Here is a 22,866-nt window from a genome sequence, read left to right as displayed (position 1 = left end):
CCTGAGCCCCAGGCGGGCTGTGGAGGGGAGGCTGCGGGCTGTGGGGGGAGGCTGAACGAACGGGCAGCTCCCAAGGCTGGACCATTCCTGTTTCTAGTGGAAGCCCACTTCAAGCATAAACCCTAAGGAAGAGAGTCCGGAGGCCCCAGGATTCTGCATTCACGCGGCTGGACAGGCGGCACTGGACAGTGGGGGAGCCCAGCCTCCTGGCCCACACCCTGCTCCTTGGTGCAGCCCAGGCATGGCCAGGTGGGGCTCAGGCAAGCCCGTTGGACAGGCATTTCTTCCGAACCTCAGTCAAGTTGAAGGCAGACTTGACTCTGGGCCTCACCTGCCCCTGGCCCTGCCATGCTGCTCCTAGCCACGCCCAGCTGACCCACCCCCTTCCTGCTGCTGGAAGCCCCGCCTCCCTACTTGAGCAGGCCCCTACTAACTCTCCTGGCCTGCGGGGATCTTGGCCTCAGGGCAGGACTTGGTGCTGGGCTGCTGTGGACAGCCGTGGACAGCTGTGGCAGCGGGCTGGCCTGGCTGCTGGGGACTCACTCTGGGACATGCCGCATGCCTCCCCTTCCCTCCCCCACCTCAACAAGTATTTATTGAGCACTGCTGTGTGTCAGTCAGGGATCAAAGGTCAGGGGTCAGCTCTCCTTCCCCTACGACTGACCCAGCTAGGGCACTGGGGGTGTTTTGCCTGGGAGTAGTCCCCCCCCCCAAGAGAACTGTGTGCACAGGCCCGGGGCCCACCTGCTCGGAGCGCCCAGTGCCCTTGGCCAGCTGGCTGGAGCAGCCCGGAGGGAGCCTGCAGGGTGCTGTGCATGGAGCCCAGCAGCGGCTTCCTTGGGAGCCAGGGAGGTCCCCATCTGCTTTGGGCGTCAGTGCCCAGTTCGGTGCTGTCCCCGCTCTGTAACCTGTGCCCCGGCCCTCGAATGACGACCCACCCCAAGAGGTGGCCACGGGCAGGAGCGGCTGCCCCCAGCCCTGATCGCTGCTGGCAGGCCAGTAGTTAAAACCACCTGTATTTATTGCCCTCGCTGCCCTCTGGCCACCCCATCAGCCGGGCTCCCTTCTATGGGGCCCCCAAAGGGCAGGTCCTGGCCGCTGGACAGCTGGGGAGCATTAGAGGGGGATACATCTGTGAGCGATCTGGTCCTCGTCAAAGCTGCGCCCCAGGGAGCTGGGGGAGGGGTCCTTAGTGGGGCTGCTGCTGCCCTGTGTCGTGTCCCCTGGAATAAAGTGTGGCTCTGGCGTGGTCCCTTCTGTGTATTGGTGGCTAAAGTGGGGTGAGAGGGCTGGCAACCCCCTGGCCCTGGCAGCCTCCCGTTGGGCAGTAAGGGACATGAGAGAACCATGTCACTTCCTTGGCAGGCCTGAGACAGAGATGGCCTGACTGCAATCTGTGTCCTGTTACTTCCCAGCCACTATGCAGAGTGTGTGTGTGTGTGTGTGTGTGTGTGTGTGTGTGTGTGTGTGTGTGCGCGTGTGTGCTGCAACCCCAGGAAGGTCCAACCCCAGCAGGGCCCTTGGGCTCCCCTACCACAGCCTATGCACTGAGATCCCTCCTAGGCCACTGCTGCCCACACCTCCTAGCCTTTATGGCCTGTGACAGAGCCTAGGGCGCACACCCCTGGCAAGTGCCTGGACACCCAGCTCCTGCTCAGCCTTGGTCAAGTCTGGAGTGCTTAGGCCAGGTGTGTACCCGTTTCCAGCTGGCCGTCCTCAGCCCTCGCCTGTGCTCCCACTGAAACTGTGTTTGCACGTGGCACCGGACTAGGAGCCTGGGGCTCCTGAACCTATTAGGCAGGCACTCTGCCACCCAGCTATGACCCAAGCCCTTCTCCCACGGCTAAGGCCCTGGGGAGGCAGGAAGCTAGTCAGGGTCCCCATAGCCGCTGGGCTAGTGATGACATTCCAGGGTCCCCTCCCTTCCCCCCTCCAGAACCAACAGGTTCGCCAGTGTCACCTCACTGGTGGGCCTGTTCCAGAGACTTCTGCATGTAGACACGAGTGTACACTGGCAACACTGAGCACCTCGGCATTCGTCCAAGTTCACTAGATGGGAGACGGGCAACTCAAGAGCAGGGCTGTGTCCTTGGGCACCTTCAGCAAGGGGTGAGAGCAGAGCCAGGACCCGGTCTGTGCGAGGGAGGGCTAAGAGGAGGAGGCCTCACCTGCTGACAGCGACGGGCGTGCATCTGGCACAGTGAACTGTGCCATGAAATCCTGAGGAATGGGTGCACGGAGAAGGGACACTGTGTGTTGCAGATACTTTGGGGTGTGAGGAGCACTGTATGTGTGGGCAAGGGGCACTGGTGTGTGTGGGAGGAGCACCGTGGGGCGTGAGTGTATAAGGGGCACTGGTGTGTGTGGGAGGAGCACCATGGGGCGTGAGTGTATAAGGGGCACTGGTGTGTGTGGGAGGAGCACAGTGGGGCGTGAGTGTGTAAGGAGCACTGGTCTGTGTGGGAGGAGCACCGTGGGGCGTGAGTGTGTAAGGAGCACTGGTGTGTGTGGGAGGAGCACCGTGGGGCGTGAGTGTATAAGGGGCACTGGTGTGTGGGGGAGGAGCACCGTGGGGCGTGAGTGTATAAGGGGCACTGGTGTGTGTGGGAGGAGCACCGTGGGGCGTGAGTGTATAAGGGGCACTGGTGTGTGGGGGAGGAGCACTGTGTAAGGGGCACTGGGGTGTGTGTATGGGGAGCACTGTGTGTGTAAGAGGTGAAGAGAACTGTGTGTAAGGGGGTGAGAGGAGCACCATGTGCGTGTGTGAGAGGCACTGTGTGGGGAGGGTCTCATGCATGTCTCACGGTTCCGCTTTCCTCTGTACTCAGCTAGGGTTAATCCTAGCCAACCTTACACACACACAAAATGTGAATTCTGTTCTGTTCCAAAATTCACCAATGACATGGACTCCAATTCATGATCCTGAAGCAAGTGCCACAGCTGAACGGAAGCAGCTCTGGCCTGTGCCCAGCAGGCTATGGCTTCCCTCCCGGGCCTATGCCCAACTATATCCCACCTTTCTGCCCCCCCCCCCATGTCTGTCACCCCCGCACTGAGCCCTCCATGCACCAATTACCCCTCTTGCTCCCTGAGGCCGAGAGACACATCACGGTGGAGGTGGTGTCATTTCTAAATCCCAGCCAGTGAATTTGGACCCTGCTGACCCTGACCCTGGCCGCTCTGGTGGCCACAGCAGCCTGGATGCCCAGGGCAGTGGTACAGACAGCACAGCATGTGCTTCCTCCCGAACTTTGCAGGTCCGGCCTGGACACAGCCGCTCCCACCCTGCCCAAGGCCTCTGCACCCATAGGTGGAGGCTGAATGCCCAGTCCAAAGCCAGCCCCGTGCCCGGCCCAGAGCTCACCCAGAAAGGACTACTGCAAAGCCCAGTAGAAAGGATTTATTTATAGTCAACAGGTGACACAAGCCTTCCTTTAAATTCCATTTTTTTTTTACAGTAAATAACGCATATTTCCCTCCTTCCCATGCAAGATAGAGGTGTATTAATCTACAACTCTATTTTAATTGTGAAAAAATAAAGTGTCTCCCTTTATAATCAGACTGGTAGCGTGGATATTATCTGTAGTAATGGATGGGGTTGCTCATTTCTGGACTGGTTATTTGGTTAAGTCCTAAAACATTAGGTTGAAAAAATCCCTCACCCAGTAAAAATAAATACTGCAACATGAAGGACATGAAAATCTACGGCACCCTTTAAAAACATTTCCGGAGCAGCAGTGTGGGGCTCGTGGGACCAGCAGGGCTGCAGCCTGAACGGACAAGCCCACAGGCTACAGCAGGGCCACAGCCTGAACGGACAAGCCCACAGGCTACAGCAGGGCCGCAGCCTGAACGGACAAGCCCACAGACTACAGCAGGGCCACAGCCCTACAGACCACAGGACATTGCTCTGGCCAGCTGCTTGTGACCTCCGAGGAACCTGGCCACCACAGCACATGTGCTCTGTCCCTGGGAAGCTCACCATGATTGCAAAAAGACTCTGTGTCCAAACAAAATTCAAACAAACAAGGAACCCAATCTTATCCGCAGGACTCAGGATCCTGCCTGGCTTACAGCAGTGGTCATCACTCCTCTGGCAGGCCATGGCTGCACTGGACACAGGAGAAGGGATACCAGTCGCTGCCGCCAGGCTGCCTGTCAACCTGCAGCCCTCCCCAAGGAACCAGAGACAAGGACGGCAGCGGGGTGCTGCAGCAAGGCCTGCGCTTTATTGTGGGTGATCTGAAGGAACACGGTTGGCCAGCAGGAGCCGGGCCTTGCTCTTGGTCCTGGCCACACAGCCCTCAGCCACCATACATAAATAGGGACAGACTCTGCACATGTGGCACCACCAGCCGCAGAGCAGGAGCCCACTGGTAAGGGGCCTTGTGCCCAGCCTGGCACTGAATCCGTCCCAGCGGTGCCGGCCATGGGCATCTCCACGCTGGCCAGGCAGCTTCAGTCCAGCTCGATGGGGCTGCTGTCATCCTGGCTCTCTTCCCCCTCCTCCTGCTCTGAGGAGCCCATGAGGCTGCTCAGCAGGTTCCCTAGAGGGAGATACCGGCCAGGGATGGTTAATGCACAGAGGCAATGCTACCCTGGAAGCCCGACCTCCCCAGGGAGCCCACTGCCCAGGTCACCATGTTCAAGTGGGTTGCCTAGACGAAGACACACCCAGCCACATGTCGTCAATGCCCAGAGACAGTGCTGCTCCGAAAGCCCCACCTTCCTAGAGGAGTTTGATGCCCAGGTCGCCATGCTTTGCAGGAAAAACAGAGTCCAGAGGCCCGGCTGGCTACAGCTCTTGGAAGCCACACTAGCAATGTCCCTGATGACTAGTGACAGGGCAGGACAGACCCCAAGCCTCCACCAGCCGGGGAATCTAGTCTTCAGGAAGCAGCCCAAGGCCCACGGCTACCAGAGAAATATGCACAGCATGCGGACCAGAGCCTCAAGGTCACATCTGAGCCACTCACAGCCACTTCCTGTGTGCACATCTCAAACGCACAGGACTTACACTGACCATGTATCTGCCAACCCTGAGGAGTCCTCTGTCCCTGAGAGTGGCAGAGACAGGGAGTGTTCTGCCAGGATGCCTGGCTGTGAGGAAGCAGATGCTCCTCTGCCTGCACTTCCCTGTGGCCCCCTTGGGGACCCTGGTAGCATTTCTGGGGCAAAGGGAAACTGCTGGCTCTAAAACTCTGTGGGACAAGCAAGCATACATCCTAACGACCCTGGACTGCCACTACTCCACACTGGGATATGTGCCCAAGCTTCCGCAGTGCCAATCCCTGAGAGCTGGCTGCTCAGACAGGAGAAAGCAGTGCTCTGCTGGAGACTGCTGGAGACAGCTCATACACTCCACAGGCCACAGGCTCGAGAGACAAACATCTTAAGAGAAACTAGGTATGTAGGCTCAGACCATGCTCTTAGCACTTAAGAGGCTGAGGCAGGAGGATCAAATTGAGTTTGAAGCTAACACAAGTTACAGGTAGTAGTGACCTTGTTACAAACAAACCAACACCAACAATAGCTAGGCACCCAGGAGGCTAAGGCTATAAGATCTCTGAGTTCAAGGCCAGCCTGATCTACATAGCAAATTCCAGGCCAGCCAGAACTATATAATGAGACCCTGTTTCAAAAAACAAACCATCAACAACAATAAACTAGAGAAACACTGTCATAGTCTACACCAAGTCACTAAGGCATAGCCAGCGCCTAGAAAGCCTCGTGAACCCAGCTGTACCCCCTTCCACAACACAGAGTGTGTCTTCACAGCACAGGCACGGAGGCCACACTCCAGCAGGTAATGGCACAGTATAGCTCACGCCATGCACGGTGCCTGCAGAGTCCCTGCCAGCAGGAGACAGAATTCTGAACACTGAAGGGGGATTTACTACTTAAAACATGTACTTAGGGGCTAGAGAGATGGCTCAGAGGTTAAGAGCACCGACTGTTCTTCCAGAGGTCCTGAGTTCAGTTCCCAGCAACCATATGGTGGCTCACAACCTTCTATAATGAGATCTGGTGCCCTCTTCTGGCCTGCAAGCATATATGCAGACAGAATACTGTATCCATAATAAATAAATAAATCTTTAAGAAAATAAAATAAAACATGAACTTAGAAGGGCTGGGGAGGGGATGCAGGTCAGTGGTAAAAACTTGTCTAGTGTGTTCAAGGACCTCCCTGAGTCTCTAGCACCAGAAGAAGGAAAGAAAATCGGACACTTCAAATGCACAGAGGACTGCACTGCACTGGCCCTGCCTTGGTGGGGTTGCTCATATCTGGAGTTCAGATCCATCAAGTGGTGCCCAGTGGACAACCTGAGCTGTAGAGTCACAGACTTCGACAGCAGGTTAGAAACCTGTGTCCATGCAGACAGCCTGGACTCATGGCAGAAAGGACCGAGGGGAGCCACCTGTCCCGGACCAGACCACATGGCTCACCTAGCAAGCCTCCATAGGAGGATGTCTGCTTTGGCGGCACACCGAAGAAGAGCTGTCCAATCCTGTCGAGGTACTGCAAGAAGCAGGGCAGTGGGGTCAGCAGGTGAACAGTGTCCAGCCACAGGGCCCAGCTGGGGCTGCCCGCTCTGCTCCCTCCTCTAGGCTGCGGCCCAGGTGGGGAGCCTCAGCCAAGGGCAAGAGCCTCACCTCGTTGTACATGGGGTCCCTCCGCAGGGACGGCTGATACTGCTCGCACAGCACTGTGAACACAGCCAGCTTGCCGCTGCAGTAAGAACCAAGGATGACTCCCAGTGAGACCCGTGACCCCACAGACACACACCCAGCACCCAGCTCACTCACCCGTCCACAGCCAGCAGCAGAAACCAGATGAAATTGAGCAGGGGTTGAACGAAGGGTGGCCCATCCTCGATGGACGGGTGCTTCTGTGTGTACGTTGTAAAGACCACCAGGGCACTGTTCTTGTTTTTCAAACAGAGAAACCTGCACGTGAGAAGATCCAATGAGTGAAATCCCATAGGCAGAGCTAGGAGATGGGGGCGAGGCGGGCACGCACTCCTCAGCCATGGCCTCTGCTTTCTCCACCCCTGCCTGCATCTGTCATAGGAGCACATGGTGCAGGGGGCTGAGCAGGAAACTGACCCTGGTGCCGTCTGGGCTGCGCTTTAGGCAGGCTTGGCCTCTGCCCAGGACGTCACCCTAGCAGTCTGCAGTACTTCAGTGGGGGACAACAGCTGCAGTCCACGCCCAGAGCCAGGCTGGCGGGCTGGAGACGTTACACAATCCCGTGCAAACATCACAGCTGGCTGTGGTGGCATATGCCTGCAGTCCCAGCACCCGGAAGGCTGAAGCAGGACAACTGGTCCAGGTCTGAGGTCAGCCTGGGCTTTACAGTGAGAACTTGCCCCAAAGGGAGATAAAGTGCTGAGTCCCCACAGAAGACCCTCCTGCCACCATCCACACAGCAAGGCATTTTCGTGGATGACCACAGGAGAGCACTGTCCCCTAGGAAGGGGGGCCAAAAGGTAAGGCGCTGGCCATCAAGCCCGAGGATGCACTCAACCTTAAGGCCAATATGGCGGAGGGAGAGGACTCCAACAAGTTGTACTCTCATCTTTACACACGCCCACCACAGCGCGTGTGCCCTGCACCTCCGCTCTCTGCATATACTAGGTAAATAATAAAAATGTCATTTAAAATCAAAACAAACCCAGGGGCGGTGCCCTCCTGATTCAGGCAGGTGAGGACGAACCGTCCACCAGCGGAGCTGCGCCTCGCTCCTCCAGCGAGGATGGGCAAACACAGCCGCAGGGCAGGCCGCAGAGTGCAGCAGCAGACACCGTGTGAGCTGAAAAGACAGCCTTGAGCCCGAGGCTCTCCCTCAAGCATGGAGCAGTCTAAGGACAAGGCGGTCTGCTCAGGGCTGTCTCCACTCCAGGCTGGGAGCTGCACAAAGGCCCCACAAAGTCCTCAGGAGCACTTACTGCAGCACAGCCTGGGCCACGAACATGTCCACCTCACTTCTGAAGCCTCGGGCAGTGGAGTACTCAACCAGCATGTTGGCGCAGCCCTCGCCGTCAGTGGAGTGCAGGAAATGATACCGAGACTCACAGTAGTTTTGCTCTGTGAAGGGAAAGAATCTGCAGCTGGGCATGTGTGAGCATGGAGGGCACAGAGCCACCCACGCTTCCTCCCCTGCTCCAACCCATTTGCACACCTGGGCACACCTGCTGCCTGTGCTAGGACAGGAACCCTGGAGCGAGCTGTCTGTCTGCACGGCTGCTCACACCTGCCTGTCACCAGCCTCCTTGTGCCCAGAGAACCAACACCAAACAGCTCAGTGGGCACGGTCACCCAGCCCCCTTCTCCCTGTTCTACATGTGTGAAACTGCTGTGTCTTCCCAACCCTTGTGTGCGTGTGAGTTGAGTCCACAGCAAGTTACTTCTTCTGCTCTTCTAACCACCCAGAAGGTCCTGGCTGAGGAAGCTCCTTTGCACACAGTGAAGATCATCAGTGCCTGTTATGTTTAAAGGCAGAAACCTGCCTAGCATTTTAGCCCAAAGCCTAACAGGAGAGCATGCTGGGAATCCTGAGTAAGATCAAGTAGGAACCTGGGATTCCTTCTCTTCCTGGAGCCCTGACAGCAGGAGGAGGAAAGGTGCCCCCCAATACCAACAACTCAGGTCCCCAGCCCCTGACCCCCACACAAAGAGCTTTTCTGCCCAGGGCTTTGGGGTGTCAGAGAGAGAGAGAGAGAGAGAGAGAGAGAGAGAGAGAGAGAGAGAGAGAGAGAGAGAGAGAGAGAAACAGAGAGAGCGAGAGCGAGAGCGAGCGCACGTGCACATGTAAAGTAATTAGGACAGACCCTCATTCACAGCCTGCTTCTGTCTCACCGAGTGGGACAGGGCACTCTGGGAAGTGAATGGTACCCAACCCTGGGCTACTTAATCTTGGAGCAAGTACTTGGAAACCCCCTTCTCCAGGTAGTCACGGTAGCTAGAATGGATGTGGCCTAGGCTCAGTACCTCACCCGTCCCCGAGGACACAGCCACTATAACCTGTCTCAGACACTGCTGCTGAGTGGATCTAAAAGTCCCTGCTGGCAGCACCATCACAAATGCAGACTGGACATTTCCAGTGACAGGCAGCTTGCTCTCAGCTGGAGGATGGAACAGCCCTCAAGAGGAAGGCAGAGCTCTGAGGCACACAGTAGCATACGGAGGAACGACACTCCTGAGCTCTGGGGGTTAGGGGTTTCCTCTGAGTTTCCGTGAAGCTCCTGATAGTTCTCCCTGTAGCTCTGCAGTGAAGGTGGAGTGCCGAGTGCCCAGGAGGGAGGGAAGAGGAACCCCATAAGCCCCCAGGATGTATGGAAGTCTGCCTCAGCACATTTGCTATGGGGGGCAGGTGCACCTCTGGGTGGACACCTGCTGGACTCAAAGAACTTGATCAAGTTCATCCTGTGATTGTCATGGCTACAGGGGGCGTGGTAGCAGGTCTTGCTCACAGAACTAGTCTATACTCAACTTTGAATGACATTACCTCTGGCTCAGACCTTTAGAATTCTCAAAGCACAAAGGAAGGTGTGTGCCACAGGTCACTGTGCACTTCTAGGCATCACCTCGTCTCACCCAAGCTCCATTAGGCCCAGCCCACCCATTAGGAGAGCTGTAGCAAGAATGCCACCCTCACAGGGTACAGCTCCACACCAGCTTCCCCAGAAATGCCACTGGGGTAGGAACTGTTCAGGGCCCAGCAGACATTCAACAAGCATGTGTCTTGTGCCCAAGCCAACTCAAGAGCCAAGACCAGGCACACCTGCAATCCACCCCATGACCAAATATCTAAGAGATGCTCACCCCAAAACTGAGATAAATATTAAGAGAACTACAGGGCAGGGAGCCGCCAAAGGGATGGAGTGTGGAGGTTTACTGAGGAAGGAGGAGAGTGAGAGGTTGTTGGAAGAGGAGCATGCGACCAGTGGGAGAATCAGGACAGAAACTGGAAAGGACACAGCACCACTCCCCAGGGGTCCCTTATGAGCTGTGGAGGCTCCATCTGGGTCAGTCTACTACCAAAGCAGAAACACTGGACTTAGCTAGTTGAAAGACAGGCTGATGTTCTTCCCCATGGCCTCTCCAACTTCTCAGCACGCAGGTACACAGAGGATTCGGCTGCTGGCTAGAAGAGATCCCATGCCTACCTTTCCACAGCGTTAGGGCCAGCAACTGGTGGAGCCGAGGATGGCCCAGTTTCCCAGACCCTCCACTGGACCACTTCAGGGCTCTGGACACAAAAGCTACTCGCTCAGGAGAGTTTGGATCCATCAAGCTGAACACTTTAGCCAGATTTTCTGCAAATGACACAATCAGACCCTTACCAAAGGCACATATTAGGTGTCACAGGTCAACAAAAGCCCAGCACTCTGTGAAGAGGCTGGAGAAGTACTGTATGTGTCAGACCAGCCTGGGCTGTAAGAGTCAGACCCTGTCTCAGCTCTCCCCAACTACCCTCCCATTATACAACTTCAACAGAATGCCCAGAAGCCGGTCAGTCGAGTGCTGCTGGGTGTCCCGCATGCACTGCCCAGGTCTGGGGCCTCCCCGGGCTGGCTTGCCCACTGCCCTTCTGACTATGTTGATGTGAGTGGGCCATGCTGAGAGGCAGTTTTGTGGGAGCAAGGACCAGCAGGAAGGCTCCAGATGAGAGCAGCTTCCTCCTCTGTAAGAGCAGGGGAGGCCACAGAGCAGTTTGCAGAAAGGGCTCTAGCAGCCACATGCTGGCTCGGTGGGATTAGTTGCTGCCAAGAGGTCTGTAGTGTGTGCCCAGGGCATGGCAAGTGTGACCATCCCATGACAAAAATCAGTCCTGGAGTCAGAGACCCACCCCTGTCCCCCACCAAGTGGGATTGGAGGTGGTGAAGGGACTGTGGAGGAGATCAGTTCCAGAAGCCCATGTTGACAGGCTACTGCACAGTACACCATGCATGTGGAGTCCTCACCCAACAACTCATCAGCTACGTCCACCTCTGCCTTCTCCAAGGATTCGAGGACCAGCATGGACAGGTCAGCCGCACTGTTCTGCTGTAGAACAACCAACATACAAAAGCGCGGTTAACAACAGGCCCCCAGGCCTTCGGAAGGGCCGAGGTAAAGCGGGTGGCTGTGGGCTCTGCAGACGGCAGCCTGAGGACACATAGCTAGGACACTGCCAATGAGCAATGCAGCCGGGTCGCTGGCAAGTGGCAACCTTACAGAAGCCAGCCGGAGCTCCAACCACAAAGACTCCCCAGTCTCCTTGGAGACTAAGACCCTCTGTCATTGGTGGCCAGACCCAGGATAGTTCAATGCACCCCACCCCGCCCCGCCCCTCCGGCCTTTCCTCATCTCGGCAGTGCTTACCTGGCCATGACTGAAGAACAGCAACGCTCCTGAGTACATGAGCTCCCGGGCCTCTGCATGCTTGCTTTGGGACATGTATCTGCAGATAGGGAAGAAGGGAAATCCAACCATGAGTGAGTGGGAAGCCCAGCCATGCGCCATGCAGATGCCTACAAGGGGTGCTTGCTTTCTATGTGCTGGCTAGCCATGCCTGGGGTGGCTACAAATGCCGAGGTAACTTATTAAACTTAGGCCCAACAAGTAACCCAAGGAGAAGCCAGAGCAGACTAAGATGGAACTTCCATGATGGGGCAGGGGAGATGGGCACTGTCTACCCCAAACAGAAGGACTGGTCTGCATGTGGGGACAACTGGGGATAGATCCCTGGGGATGACGACAACAGCAACTGCAGCAACTCTGCCTAGGCCCAACTTCCATCACCACCCTCCACACCACCTGCTCAACAGTGGATGCCTTAACCCTTATACTCAGCAGGTGTGACGAGTGCTCCACCATCACCCAAGAACACGGCCGAGGTCCCATGGGCAAAGCTGGAGTTTAAGATGACTATACAAAAGCATTACTAATGCAGGCAACACTCAAATCAAGCCTGGGGGTATGATGGGACATCACCAGAACGGATGGCTCCTCTTAGGGCTGTATCCAACCAGTTACAGGGTATTCCACAACCAGGGCCACCCCGATATCCTCAGTAGGGCACAGGTCCCCAAACACCTTGCGGCTGCACTGACAGTAAAGGCAGCATATGAAAGCCAACATTGCAAGACGGAAGTCTCCTGTCACTGACCACCCTTGAGCCTTGTCAGCACCATTAGAAGGCAGTGGCCCCATAGCACCACCATGCACTCTGGGGTCCCATCACCAGCCAAGCAGATAACTTGACTGTTGTGTAGATATTTCTTCCAAAGTGTAATAATTCCCCCTGGAGGGAGCTCCTTAGCCCTGGAGAAGTAAACATACAAGGCTTAGGCAGCCCCTGAAACTTACAAATCTCACATAGCCTCTCACCATGGTTATACAAACAGTAACAACTGGTGGGGAGAATGGACCCACCCACAAGCAAGAAGCTGTGCAGGGAATTCCAATGATGCAGCTGCCTTTGAGTCATCCATTGCCCTGTTAGCCTTCTAAGCTCAAAGGCCCAGTAAGTGGGATGTGGGTTCAATCATTTCTTTGGTCTGCTGGCAGTGACCTATCTGGAGTGAATAGATATTTGTTCATGTCTCTGCAGGAAGAGTCCCACAATACAACTGGTACCCAAATAAGAACCAATGAGTTGAGGAAGAGTGGTTGCATGGCCCAGCATGGGTGGTGATCTGTGTGAGGATGGAATATCTATGAGGCAGTCCCATTATGTTTTCCTTTCCTCGTGTGGGATGGAATGGAGCACCTCCTTGTTGGAGTGGTGAGTGCATACTCCAGGCCATGGGTGATAAGACATGCAACCAAGGCCAAGCTATCTGAAAGTGGAGCATTCCTAGGCAGAATCATTAGGTGGCCATCTTCTTGTACTTGATATGGGATATCATGGGGATGTTACCCAAACCACTGATGGACTAGAGAATTTACCACAATCCTTGAATGTAGCACATAAGGAAACAAGCTACAGTATCAGGTGCATAGCCTTTGTTGTAGGAAAAGACACAGGATGCTTCCCACTATATTATCCCCTAGTAATTGGCAGGAAAAGTAGAGAAAAGTGAGGATGAGAGTGAGACCCAAAAACTTGGAAATCCACGGGAAGAAATTAAGATTGGGGAGGAAGAGAACATGGTCAAAATCACAGAAGAGACCCCATAGGTCCAACCTTCAAAAGGAAAAAGTACATGATTCAACAAGCAAACGGGCCAAGAAACTACAACGGAGCACTTAGCATCTGAACTGAGCTTGATGAGGAAAGACTTAAACATAGTCAAAGAGCCTGTCACAGCCACCACTCCCTGAGGCTGTAGAACACAGCGACTGACGGGATCAATCTGAGTGTAGTGCAAGCAAAGAAACTAGGGATGTGACATCCACCACCCCTTGAGACAAGAATTAGGTGACACAACCTTAGGTGACAGGAGGGGAATCAGCCCTGGTACAGTGGCTCATAAAGCTCAAAGGACACTAGGTTATTGCTGGCTGAGGTCTCCGTGACTTTCAGGGACTGGCAGAGAGCAGAGGAGAGACAGGCATTACTGTACATGAGAGAATTACTGTCTGGTGCTCACTTCACTAAGTCAGACAAAGAGTCAAGAGAGAGGCTGATGGAGCAGGCATCATGGACTGGGGTGGGCTTTTCTAGCCCAATGGTGAGACGTGATCTTCATGAGGTAGGAGAAGCTCTCCAGATCTGAAAGACTGACATGTAAACAAGGTTCAGAAAATGGCAAAGCAATCACAAGGAAAAAAAGAAGAGTGAAGAAGACCAAAGGGTGTGCCCAGGCCACTCAAAGGCAAATGTGGCAAGATCTGTGTTGAATCGGTATCGCTGGGAAAATACAACAAAAACAAAAATATTAGCAGAGTCAAGTGCTTGTAGTGAGCCTTTGAGGCTTTAAAACCTGAGCCATAGTCCGCAGACATCAATGCTACAACAGTGCAGGTAACAACAGAGCGGGCAGTTACTGCTCCAGCGCGAAGCATACTGGGATAAAGACTGCTCAGACTGGGGCCTCTTTCAGCAGTGTGGTCTGGTAGGGTGAGGGTTAGGGTGCCTGTCAGAACCAGAGGTCCAGAGGTAAGCCAGGAGTTCCTGTCTCTCCTGGGCCTGAGCCAGGGCAAGCAGCGTAAACCTGCCCAACAGAACACCAGGAACAGAGACGCACAGCAGTCCTGGGGCGGCAGCAGCCCAGGACGACGTCAGGTGGTTCATGGAAAATGCCTGTGGCTTCTGGAGGGCCAGATGGGGTGCTGTCCCCCAACCATGGCACTGGCCTATTGTCTCCAACATTTCTCTGGTGCCAGAACAACTGACAGAAGCCACGAGGTCTTTCCTGCTGGTCCAGGCTTGCTACCAACTCTTTTTTAGGGTCCTCTTAGCTGCTCAAGACCATGGACACTTATTTGGAATGGGTAATTGTGCACCTCCAGAGAATCTGCCCATTCTCTCTAAAAAGGTTTACTACAGAACGTTGACCCTTTAAGTATCTTACAGATGTGTAAAAACACCTAGAACAGGAAATAGAGAAATTAGGAGATTAAACAGAGACAGCCAGCCTGCCCGAACGGGAAAGGCACTCTCAGAAGCAGTAAGGTTATGAGAACTGCACTGCCAGGTGTGAACTATCTATCTCTGTTAAGCTGGTGGCCAGGGAGTCCCACAAACCATAAAGGCTACGCGCTAGAACCAGATGGTAAGTCCCGACTGTTAAAGACACCACATGCTTTGGCTGCAGGACATGGAGGAATGAGGCTAGAACTCAACTCAAAGTTCTCTCGCACTCACAGGCTTTTGTAGTGCCACAGGCACGGAGGCTGGTGGGGGCAGCTGTTCCCGACTGTCCTGAGAGGCTATGGACTGTGTGGGGGTGGGCGGGAGGGCTGCAGTACCAGCAGCAGGGAAGATGTACCCTGGGTGCAACAGTACACAACTGTTCAGGAGCACCAACCTCTTTCCGCTTGGGTCACAGCCTTTAGCAACTCGTACCTGCTACTGTAAGCCCGGGCAAAAGTCCACGGCCAACAAGGTCATAGAGCCAACAAGGTCACAGACCCTGCTGGAGGACTACCAGCTTTGTTAAATGGCTACATTGTGCCTGTTAAATGAGACATTTCTATTTCCCTCACAGATTACTGCTGCCAGCCCCTCAACTGGTCAGGGAAGGAAGTCTCTCTTTTCCAATGGGAGATGTAGTGTAGAGCCTTAGACCAGCTCAAGCTGAGACTCAGATGGAATGTTGTGGCACAGCGTGCAACCACAAATGAAGGACAGTCACCCGAACCTCGGCAAGCACTGCTGAAGAGGGATGAGAAGGACTCCGAAAGAGGTAGAGAGTAGCATGCCCTACAGCTACTTCCTAAACTGAAACATTCCCTGGGGGAGGGAGATGCACACTTCAAACTCAGGAAGTGAATGAACAAACCTCAAGAAGTAGAAAAACGGTGGTGGTGGTGGTGGTGGCGGTGGCGGTGGCGCACGCCTTTAATCGCAGCACTCGGGAGGCAGAGGCAGGCGGATCTCTGTGAGTTTGAGGCCAGCCTGGACTACAGAATGAGATCCAGGACAGGCGCAAAGTTACACAGAGAAACCCTGTCTCGAAAATCAAGAAACAAACAACAAAAAAAAACAAAAACAAACAAACAAAAAGAAGTTAAAAAAAAAAAAATCACAAGTCCCAAGAAGTTTCTATAACTTAAAAGATGCACATGGGCTCTCCCCACAAGGTGAAAGAAACAGGAACAACTGCCAGATAAAGAAGATGCCTCCACTAGCTAGGCTGCCTGCAGACCATGCTGGAAATCCAGGGATACAGTCATCGCCCATACTGGGGTGCTATTGGGTCTCACGACGCTCCTGTAAGTAACCCCAACAAACTCACTGATTCACTAAGCTAGACTTGATAAAACTGTTAACTTTGGTCTGTTGATGCCCTACTGGGTGAAGAGATGTTTATTCACATCCTCCCAGGGAAGGTCACATAATTCTGGTACTGCAGAAGAGCATTCTAGAAAAGCAAATGCTGTACTCATAGGCAAGCAACCTCATGTTGCTATCTGCATGAACAGAGACCACAGGTACAGTTCTTAATGACAGTCACTGGTTTGGGTGGCTTGTGCAGGACACCAGACTCCCAAGCCCTTCTATCTGAGGCTTAGCAAGAAAAACACTCATAGAAACCAAAGTATTCCGTCAGTGACACACCAAATTCCTAAGATCTGAACCTCCCACTGACCATGTCCTGCCTTACTGAAATCACCTGTTGCCAGGTCAGTGAAAGTTTGAAAGATTAAAGTTCCAACAGTGAAAAAAGAAAAATTCTCATCACAAAACTCCTGGAGCAGGGGGGTGGTGGTGGGTGTTCCCCACTGGGAGACTACGCAGGCTGGGTGTCCCAAGGCCATGGGACAGCTGAGCGTAGTCAGTCTTCCTTGGCACTCAGCTCCATGCACCCTGAAAACCACCGTCTACACAGAGGTAGCTTTGCACGGCAGGGGCCGGATCCCACAGGCTCCAAGGAGACTCACAGCAGCACTGTCTCCTCTAACCCGCAAAGGAAGGGCTGCGCCAGGACTCCAGCTGATTCTGCTCTCACTGGCTGGGGCCCATGAGTCACACCTGCCATCCCAGCACTTGGTGGTGGTGGCAGGGGTCTGAGGGCAGAGCTCAGTGGAACACTTGCTTGGCATACACGGAGGCCCAGGTTCCATCTCCAGCACTGCGAAAACTGGGTATGGCTGTACATACCTGTATCGTGACACTGAGGGGCAGAGGCAGGAAGAGCAGAAGATCATCTTTGGTTACATACAGAATTTGAGACTAGCCTGGACTACAGGATTCATGTAGTGTTGGCTAAAGAGAGAAAATCAGAGCTGGACAGAAGATGGTCCACAGGCTAGGGAAATGGTTCAGTGGCTAACTGCATGCTAAGCAAGTGTGCTGACCTGAGTTCACATCTCCAGCCCCCACATAACACCTGTATATGGGGGCTGGAAAAATGGCTTGGAAGTTGATCTTCCAGAGGACCTGGGTTCGATCACCAGCACCAAATGTCAGCTTACAGCCACCTGTAACTCCAGGTCTGGTGCCCTCTTCTGGTCTCTGTAGGCACCCAGCACACACATGGCACACAGACATTCATGCAGACAAAATACCCATCCACAAAATAAATACATTTATTTAAAAAAAAAAAAAAAAGGCAAAAGACAAAACAAGGAAAACAAAACAAAAACCTGGTGTGGCTCTGTGTACTTGACCCCAGTGCTGGGGTTGCTGGCCTGTCAGCCCAGCGGCAGTAGTGAGCGCTAGGTTCTATGACAGAATCTGCCTCCAAAAAACCCAAAAACCCAAAAAACGGTTGAAAGCAACTGATGAGGTAACCCAAGGTCAACCTCTGGCCTCCAGATATACAAGCACACAAATGCACATGCATACATCACAAGGGGGGAGGGAGGCGCTGGTCTAACATGCTCATCCAGCACACGGATCCAAGGACAATGGACACTTTAACCATAACTTAGTGGCCTCAGAAGGCTATGGTGTGCTTAACACACACTGTAGGGTTTCTTTTAACACACAGGACGTCAAAAGCAGGGGACACACTGGGATGATCCAAGGGAGGTGAAACTTTCCAACCTGCCGGGAGCTTTTCCAACTCAGGAACAAAACAACTCCATAGCTTCAGGAAGACCGAGCTCCACCAGCTTCACTAGGCCCAAGCGTTAAAGCTGCAAGGAGTGCAGAAACTCATGGACAAGCCCAGCGGCTTGAAAGCAACAGGTTCAGACCAACTGACCTGGAAAGGGAATTCTCCAACCTGTTGAGCTGGCTACAGGCTGTGCACTGCACTCCAGGTCTCCTTTTGTCAACCGTCACCCACGCTGGGGTGGACTTTGGTGATGCAGCGGTCTTTGAATCATTTCTGCTCCTGTAAGTAACCCTCACCCATATTCATGAAAGTAACCCAATGCTGGCTCCCCAAGTTGGACTTTGGTGGTATCTGTACTGTCTGTGATTTCCTGTCTGTGACGTTCAGGTCTCCCCAGGAACAGTGTCACACTACCACTTTGTAGGACAGAAGTGAAAAGTAGTGGAGGACTGGGTAGGCTGAAACTAGAAAGGCTCCTCACCCACACAAAGCAACCAACACCGGGGCCCTGGAGGACAGCATGGTGGTGCTGTCGCAGGAAAGCCAAACAGCTCCTAACTTGCTGAGATACCAACAACCAGGCCTGCAAAACTCATCCGTCCTCCGGGGAGACATCTCAAGAGACAAGACAAGGTGGTCTGCCACAACAGGACCATGGTTAGTTATGTCAGGGGGCTCTCAGGTCACCAAGGCCCAATCTCTGTGGACTACCTAGCTCCTCCTCTCCCACACGGGATATGAGTGGTGAGGTTATAATGGGTTGTGACACATTCATTGGACATAACATGCTATAAATGTGGATCAGACTCAGAACACTTTGTTGAGTGAACTAGAAAGCCACATAGATGGAGAGCCCCTTGACCACTGTACAGAACCCAAAACCAAGTAAAAAGAACTGTGCTGAATAACAGACAAGTTGCCTGGGAATACTAGCTTAAGAGAGGGAATGGGGGGGGGGGGGGTCATGACCATGAACATCTTCAGCATCACCATCTTCCAAAGTAAAAGATTTATGCAAATACTCACTTTGTTTTTATTTTTTTGAGACAGGGTTTCTCTGTGTAGTATAAATACTCACTTTAAATATGTAAACACCACTTATTCAAAGAAGCTGAAAAACCAGGTGAGATGACTCAGCTCAGCAGGATTAGCTGAGTTCAATCCCCAGGACCCTCAAGGGGAGAATAGACTCCTGAAAGTTGTCCTGATGTTAACGTGTATGCAACGACACACAGATTTAAAAACCAGTGCCTTTGAGCATTATGATATCTCTAGTAGTCCTACCCCACGGAATGACCCTTAGCCTATGTGGAACTCCACAGGAACCCGAGTCCCCAGGGCAGCAGTGGTGACTCAGTTTCCCTCATTCTCAAGTAGTTCAGGGAAGCTGAAGTCCATTAAGCTCGGTAACAAGTACTGGGCCACAGTAGAATGCTGTGTCCCTGGAGCACACTGTTGGCGGGTTCCCTGTATGCTGATAACATGTGACCTCAAACAATGAAGAGGCAGAACTTGTCCGTCATCATCCCTAGTTCACCTTGACCAAGGGAACTCTTCTGGTCACATAAGACTAAATTAATTGAATGTCCTCAGTCACAGAAGGGTTGGTTCAAAACAAGAACATGTTTATTCTGGGAGATCCACTTTTGTTGATGAATCAAAAAATGGTACTGGTGGTGGTGGCATACACCCTTAAAAAATTTACCTGTTTATTTTATGTACATTGATGTCTTGCCTACATGTATGTCTGTGTGAGGGAGTTGGATCCCCTGTAACTGGAGTTACAGACACTTGTGAGCACTCACGTGGTGCTGAGAATCAAACCCAGGTCCTCTGGAAGAACAGCCAGCACTCTAAACCACTGAGCCATCTCTCTAGGTTCATAGTACATGCCCTTAATCCCACCTAGAACTTTGGAAGCAGAGTTCTGAGTTCGAGGAAATCCTGATGTACGTGCGAGTTCCTGGAGAGCCAGGGCTACACAGAGAAAGCCTGTCCTGAAAAACCAAAAACCAAAACCAAACAAAAAAAAAAAGGTAAGACACCAGGGTGTCCCCCCATTGTTGCAGAAGTATAGACAGTGATTGGCCTGCTACATGAGGAACCCTTGCAATCCAAAGCTGTGTTTTTTCCTTTGTTTGTTCATTCAACAACTGCTTGGGCCAGATGGCTGCCCCTGCCCGTGAACCATCAACATAGGAAAAACTAACCATTCAGTTGGCTTGATGACATAGGCCTGTCGTCCGAGACACTTAGGAAGCTGAGCATGGAGGATCAAGAATTCTAGGCCTGCCTGGGCTACAGAGTTGAAGGCATACTCACTCAAAATTCTAAGTTTAAAAAAGGGCTGTAGTGTATCTCAAAGGTAGAGTCCTTGCCTCGCTTGTGAGGTATCCTGGGTTCCATCCCAGTATCACAAAAATATTAAAAACTAAAACCAGTTACTTATCAATCACTTGTCACTTGTACATGTAGAACTTAATAACTTCGTTGTTGTTGTTTGAGACAGGGTTTCTCTGTATAACGGCCTTGGCTGCTCTCGAACTCACTTTGCAGGCCAGGCTGGCCTAGAACTCGAGAGAGACTCATCTACCTCTGCCTATCAGTGTTGTGACTAAAAGCATGGGCACCATGACCGGTTACAGATTTTTAACTAAAAAATAAAGCAAGTGCCTTCCCAATATAATTAGTTTGTTTTTTGTTAAAGACACTCAGGACAATGTGCCGGAACCAGATGTAGCCAGACTGGTTTGCATTTCTCGTGTCTGGTTTAGTACACAGAAAACTCCCCAACAAGGCTGCCCTTTAGGTAACGTGAAATTCGAGTAGTGAGGACTAATGTCTTCGTTAAGCTGCTAGTCAGTGACTAACCCCCTGCTCCTAATCCAGGCCACTCCACAGATAAAGCAAATGGGAAGTCTTTGGAAGCAAGGATGCCAGGGCTCACCCCACACCTGCCAAGGCCCTGGACAGAGCAGTGTCATGGAGGGAAAATCCTGCAGGGCTGGTCTCTGATGGCTTGGCAGCTCCCACATGTGGCCTTGGCCACATGTCCTTTCCTACTATGTCCTCCTGGCTATTTGTCAGGCTCACTCTGGGCACGTGGGGAGGAAGTGGAAATTGTCCTCAAATGTAAACAAGGGTGAGCACTAATGTACAGGGCTTCAAGGCAGTGAGGCCACTGTGTAAGGTGTCACCCACTGTCACGGCAGCTTCACCCAGTCCGTAGGACGCACCACGCCAGGAGCAAGCTGGAGGGGGTGATTGTGGGAGGCGTCCCACAGTGCACAGGGACCCTTCGTTGACAGTGATGGATGGCTGAAAAGGTGTTACCGGCATTGTACCTCTATGCAGACACAATACAACCACTTTCCACTCATTTTACTGCAGACCGAAAACTGCCCTAAAGCAAACAAAGGCGACTAAAACAAAAAGTCGGTCTGAGGGGCGCAGAGGCTAACCCCACACCCCGGACATGGAGCCGGAATGCCGCTCTCCTGCAGTGAGGAATGAAGGCCGAAGAGGGGATTATCAGATGGCAGGCAGATGCTCACAGGCAGGAACCTGGAACCAAGGCTGCCGACGGCCACGGGCAGGCCCATCGTGTGCCCCTGAACACACTTAAGCCGGCGGTGCCACTCCGGTCACCGGCCACTGAGAGGAGGACCAGGAGAAACTACTCTGAGAACAGGAGCTGACGACCAGCGGGAGGCTCCAGGGAACGGGAGGCCAGACGAGGAAGAGGGTGGGCTAGGAATGGCGGGAAGCGAGGCCTGGAAGGAAGGAGGAGGCCTAGGAGAGAGCAGAGAGGCCCGGGGAAGGGGAGGCCGCAGAAGTTGGCTGGGGCAGGATGCCTGGGAAGGGGAAAGACCGGAAGAGGGCCGCGCAGCGAGGAAGGCAGGAACCCAGAGAGGTGAGGCCGAGAGAGGAGGAGGAGGAGGAGGAGGGGGAAGCCAGGCAGGGAAGAGGAGGCCCTGCCGAGTAGTCCAAGCCCGCCGCCCCCGCTCCGACCCACGACGGGCAGCCGTGCGAGCCAATGAGAATGCGGGGCGCCGCAGCACGGCCAATGAGCAGCAGCGGAGGCGGGGCCTCGGCGCCAAGCCACCGCCCGCGCCCACCTGAAGAAGAGGGTCCGGTACATCTGGTGCGCCTCGTAGTAGTCGCCCTTCTCGACGCTGGCACGCAGCTTGCCCTCCACGCGCTGGACGCCACCGCGGTTGCGGGCGCCGTTGCGGGCGCCCTCCTGCTCTGCCATCGCCGCCGCCGCCGCCGCCATGGGCCGGCGCTCCGCGCAGAGCTGACGCTGTCGCAGGCGCGGTCGGCGGCACCTCCCGGCTTCCGTCCCTGAGGCCACCCGCACGCCCTCTACGGTGGCCGAGAGGAGCCTCGCGAGGGCGGGCGCGCCGCGGGCCAGCACGTGATCCGGGCGGAGCCACGGAGGCTGGCGGGATCCGCCGGAGCCTCGCGAGCTACGCCCCCGGCGGGTGCAAAGGACCCTGCGAGCATGGGAGGGGAATAAGAGGAGGGGGTGGGGTCCGCGAGCTGCCATGTGTCCCGGAAGGAACGTGCTAGTAGTCACGCGAGAGCGGGCGGGGCTACACGCCGGGGTGTGTGTTGTACATGCGGGCGGTGCTACACGCTGGTTGTGTGTGTGTTGTACAAGAGGGCGGGGCTACACGCTGGTGTGTGTGTGTGTGTTGGGGTGTTGCGGTTACTGTACAATGGTTACTGTACAATGTTACCAGCGAGAGCGGGCGGGGCAATACGCTGAGGTGTGTGTGTGTGTTGTACATGCGGGCGGGGCTACACGCTGATGTGTGTGTTGTACACGCGGGCGACGCTACACGCTGGTTGTGTGTGTGTGTGTGTGTGTGTGTGTGTTGTACATGCGGGCGAGGTTACACGCTGGGGTGTGTGTGTGTGTGTTGTACATGCGGGCGGGGCTACACACTGGTGTGTGTGTGTGTGTTTGTGTGTGTTGTACATGCGGGCGAGGCTACACGCTGGTTGTGTGTGGGTGTTGGGGGGTTGCAGTTACTGCACAATGTTACCAGCCACGTGGGCCGCGCAAGTAAAGTGGACCAGAGGACGCCCCAATGAGGTGGCTGCTATTCGCGTGCCCCTGAAATTGCCCTAAGCACGTGGACACATTTTAGGACGTTTGACGTGCCTTACACCTGCCCGGGAGTGCAGTCATCTTGAGTGGCAT

General features: G+C 54.0%; 2 protein-coding genes across 4 annotated transcripts in view; one reads left to right on the top strand and one right to left on the bottom strand.

Annotated features, from left to right (window-relative positions):
- Window positions 1-1,252, top strand: part of Adap1 (ArfGAP with dual PH domains 1) — a 51,530-nt gene extending 50,278 nt beyond the window's left edge. Inside the window, exon 11 of the mRNA XM_076561394.1 lies at window positions 98-1,252. Coding sequence (XP_076417509.1) covers window positions 98-126 — 29 coding nt within the window. The 3' untranslated portion in view covers window positions 127-1,252. The remainder of the gene's footprint in view (window positions 1-97) is intronic.
- Window positions 706-22,158, bottom strand: Get4 (guided entry of tail-anchored proteins factor 4). Of its 3 annotated transcripts, XR_013047880.1 has the most exons (10): window positions 21,776-22,158; window positions 11,368-11,446; window positions 10,968-11,049; window positions 10,170-10,319; window positions 7,950-8,088; window positions 6,808-6,948; window positions 6,655-6,730; window positions 6,448-6,520; window positions 3,888-4,547; window positions 706-3,809 (listed from the first exon to the last, which is right to left on the bottom strand). XR_013047880.1 is itself a non-coding variant. In XM_016009358.3 (9 exons), the coding sequence occupies exons 1-9, from the start codon at window positions 21,931-21,933 to the stop codon at window positions 4,459-4,461; spliced, it is 987 nt and encodes a 328-aa protein (XP_015864844.1). In that variant the 5' UTR covers window positions 21,934-22,158; the 3' UTR covers window positions 706-4,458. The 3 variants fall into 3 exon arrangements, 2 of the variants coding, with proteins under 2 accessions (XP_015864844.1, XP_015864845.1); XM_016009358.3 differs by having other exon boundaries at window positions 706-4,547; XM_016009359.3 differs by having other exon boundaries at window positions 706-4,547; window positions 10,968-11,046; window positions 21,776-22,020.
- Window positions 22,159-22,866: the final 708 nt, after the last annotated feature.

The sequence above is a fragment of the Peromyscus maniculatus genome, chromosome 23 (genome assembly GCF_049852395.1).
Source record: "Peromyscus maniculatus bairdii isolate BWxNUB_F1_BW_parent chromosome 23, HU_Pman_BW_mat_3.1, whole genome shotgun sequence".
In the NCBI taxonomy this organism is placed as follows: Eukaryota; Metazoa; Chordata; class Mammalia; order Rodentia; family Cricetidae; genus Peromyscus; species Peromyscus maniculatus.
Note: the sequence above shows the minus strand (reverse complement) of the source record. Positions and strands in the feature narration are given on the sequence as shown.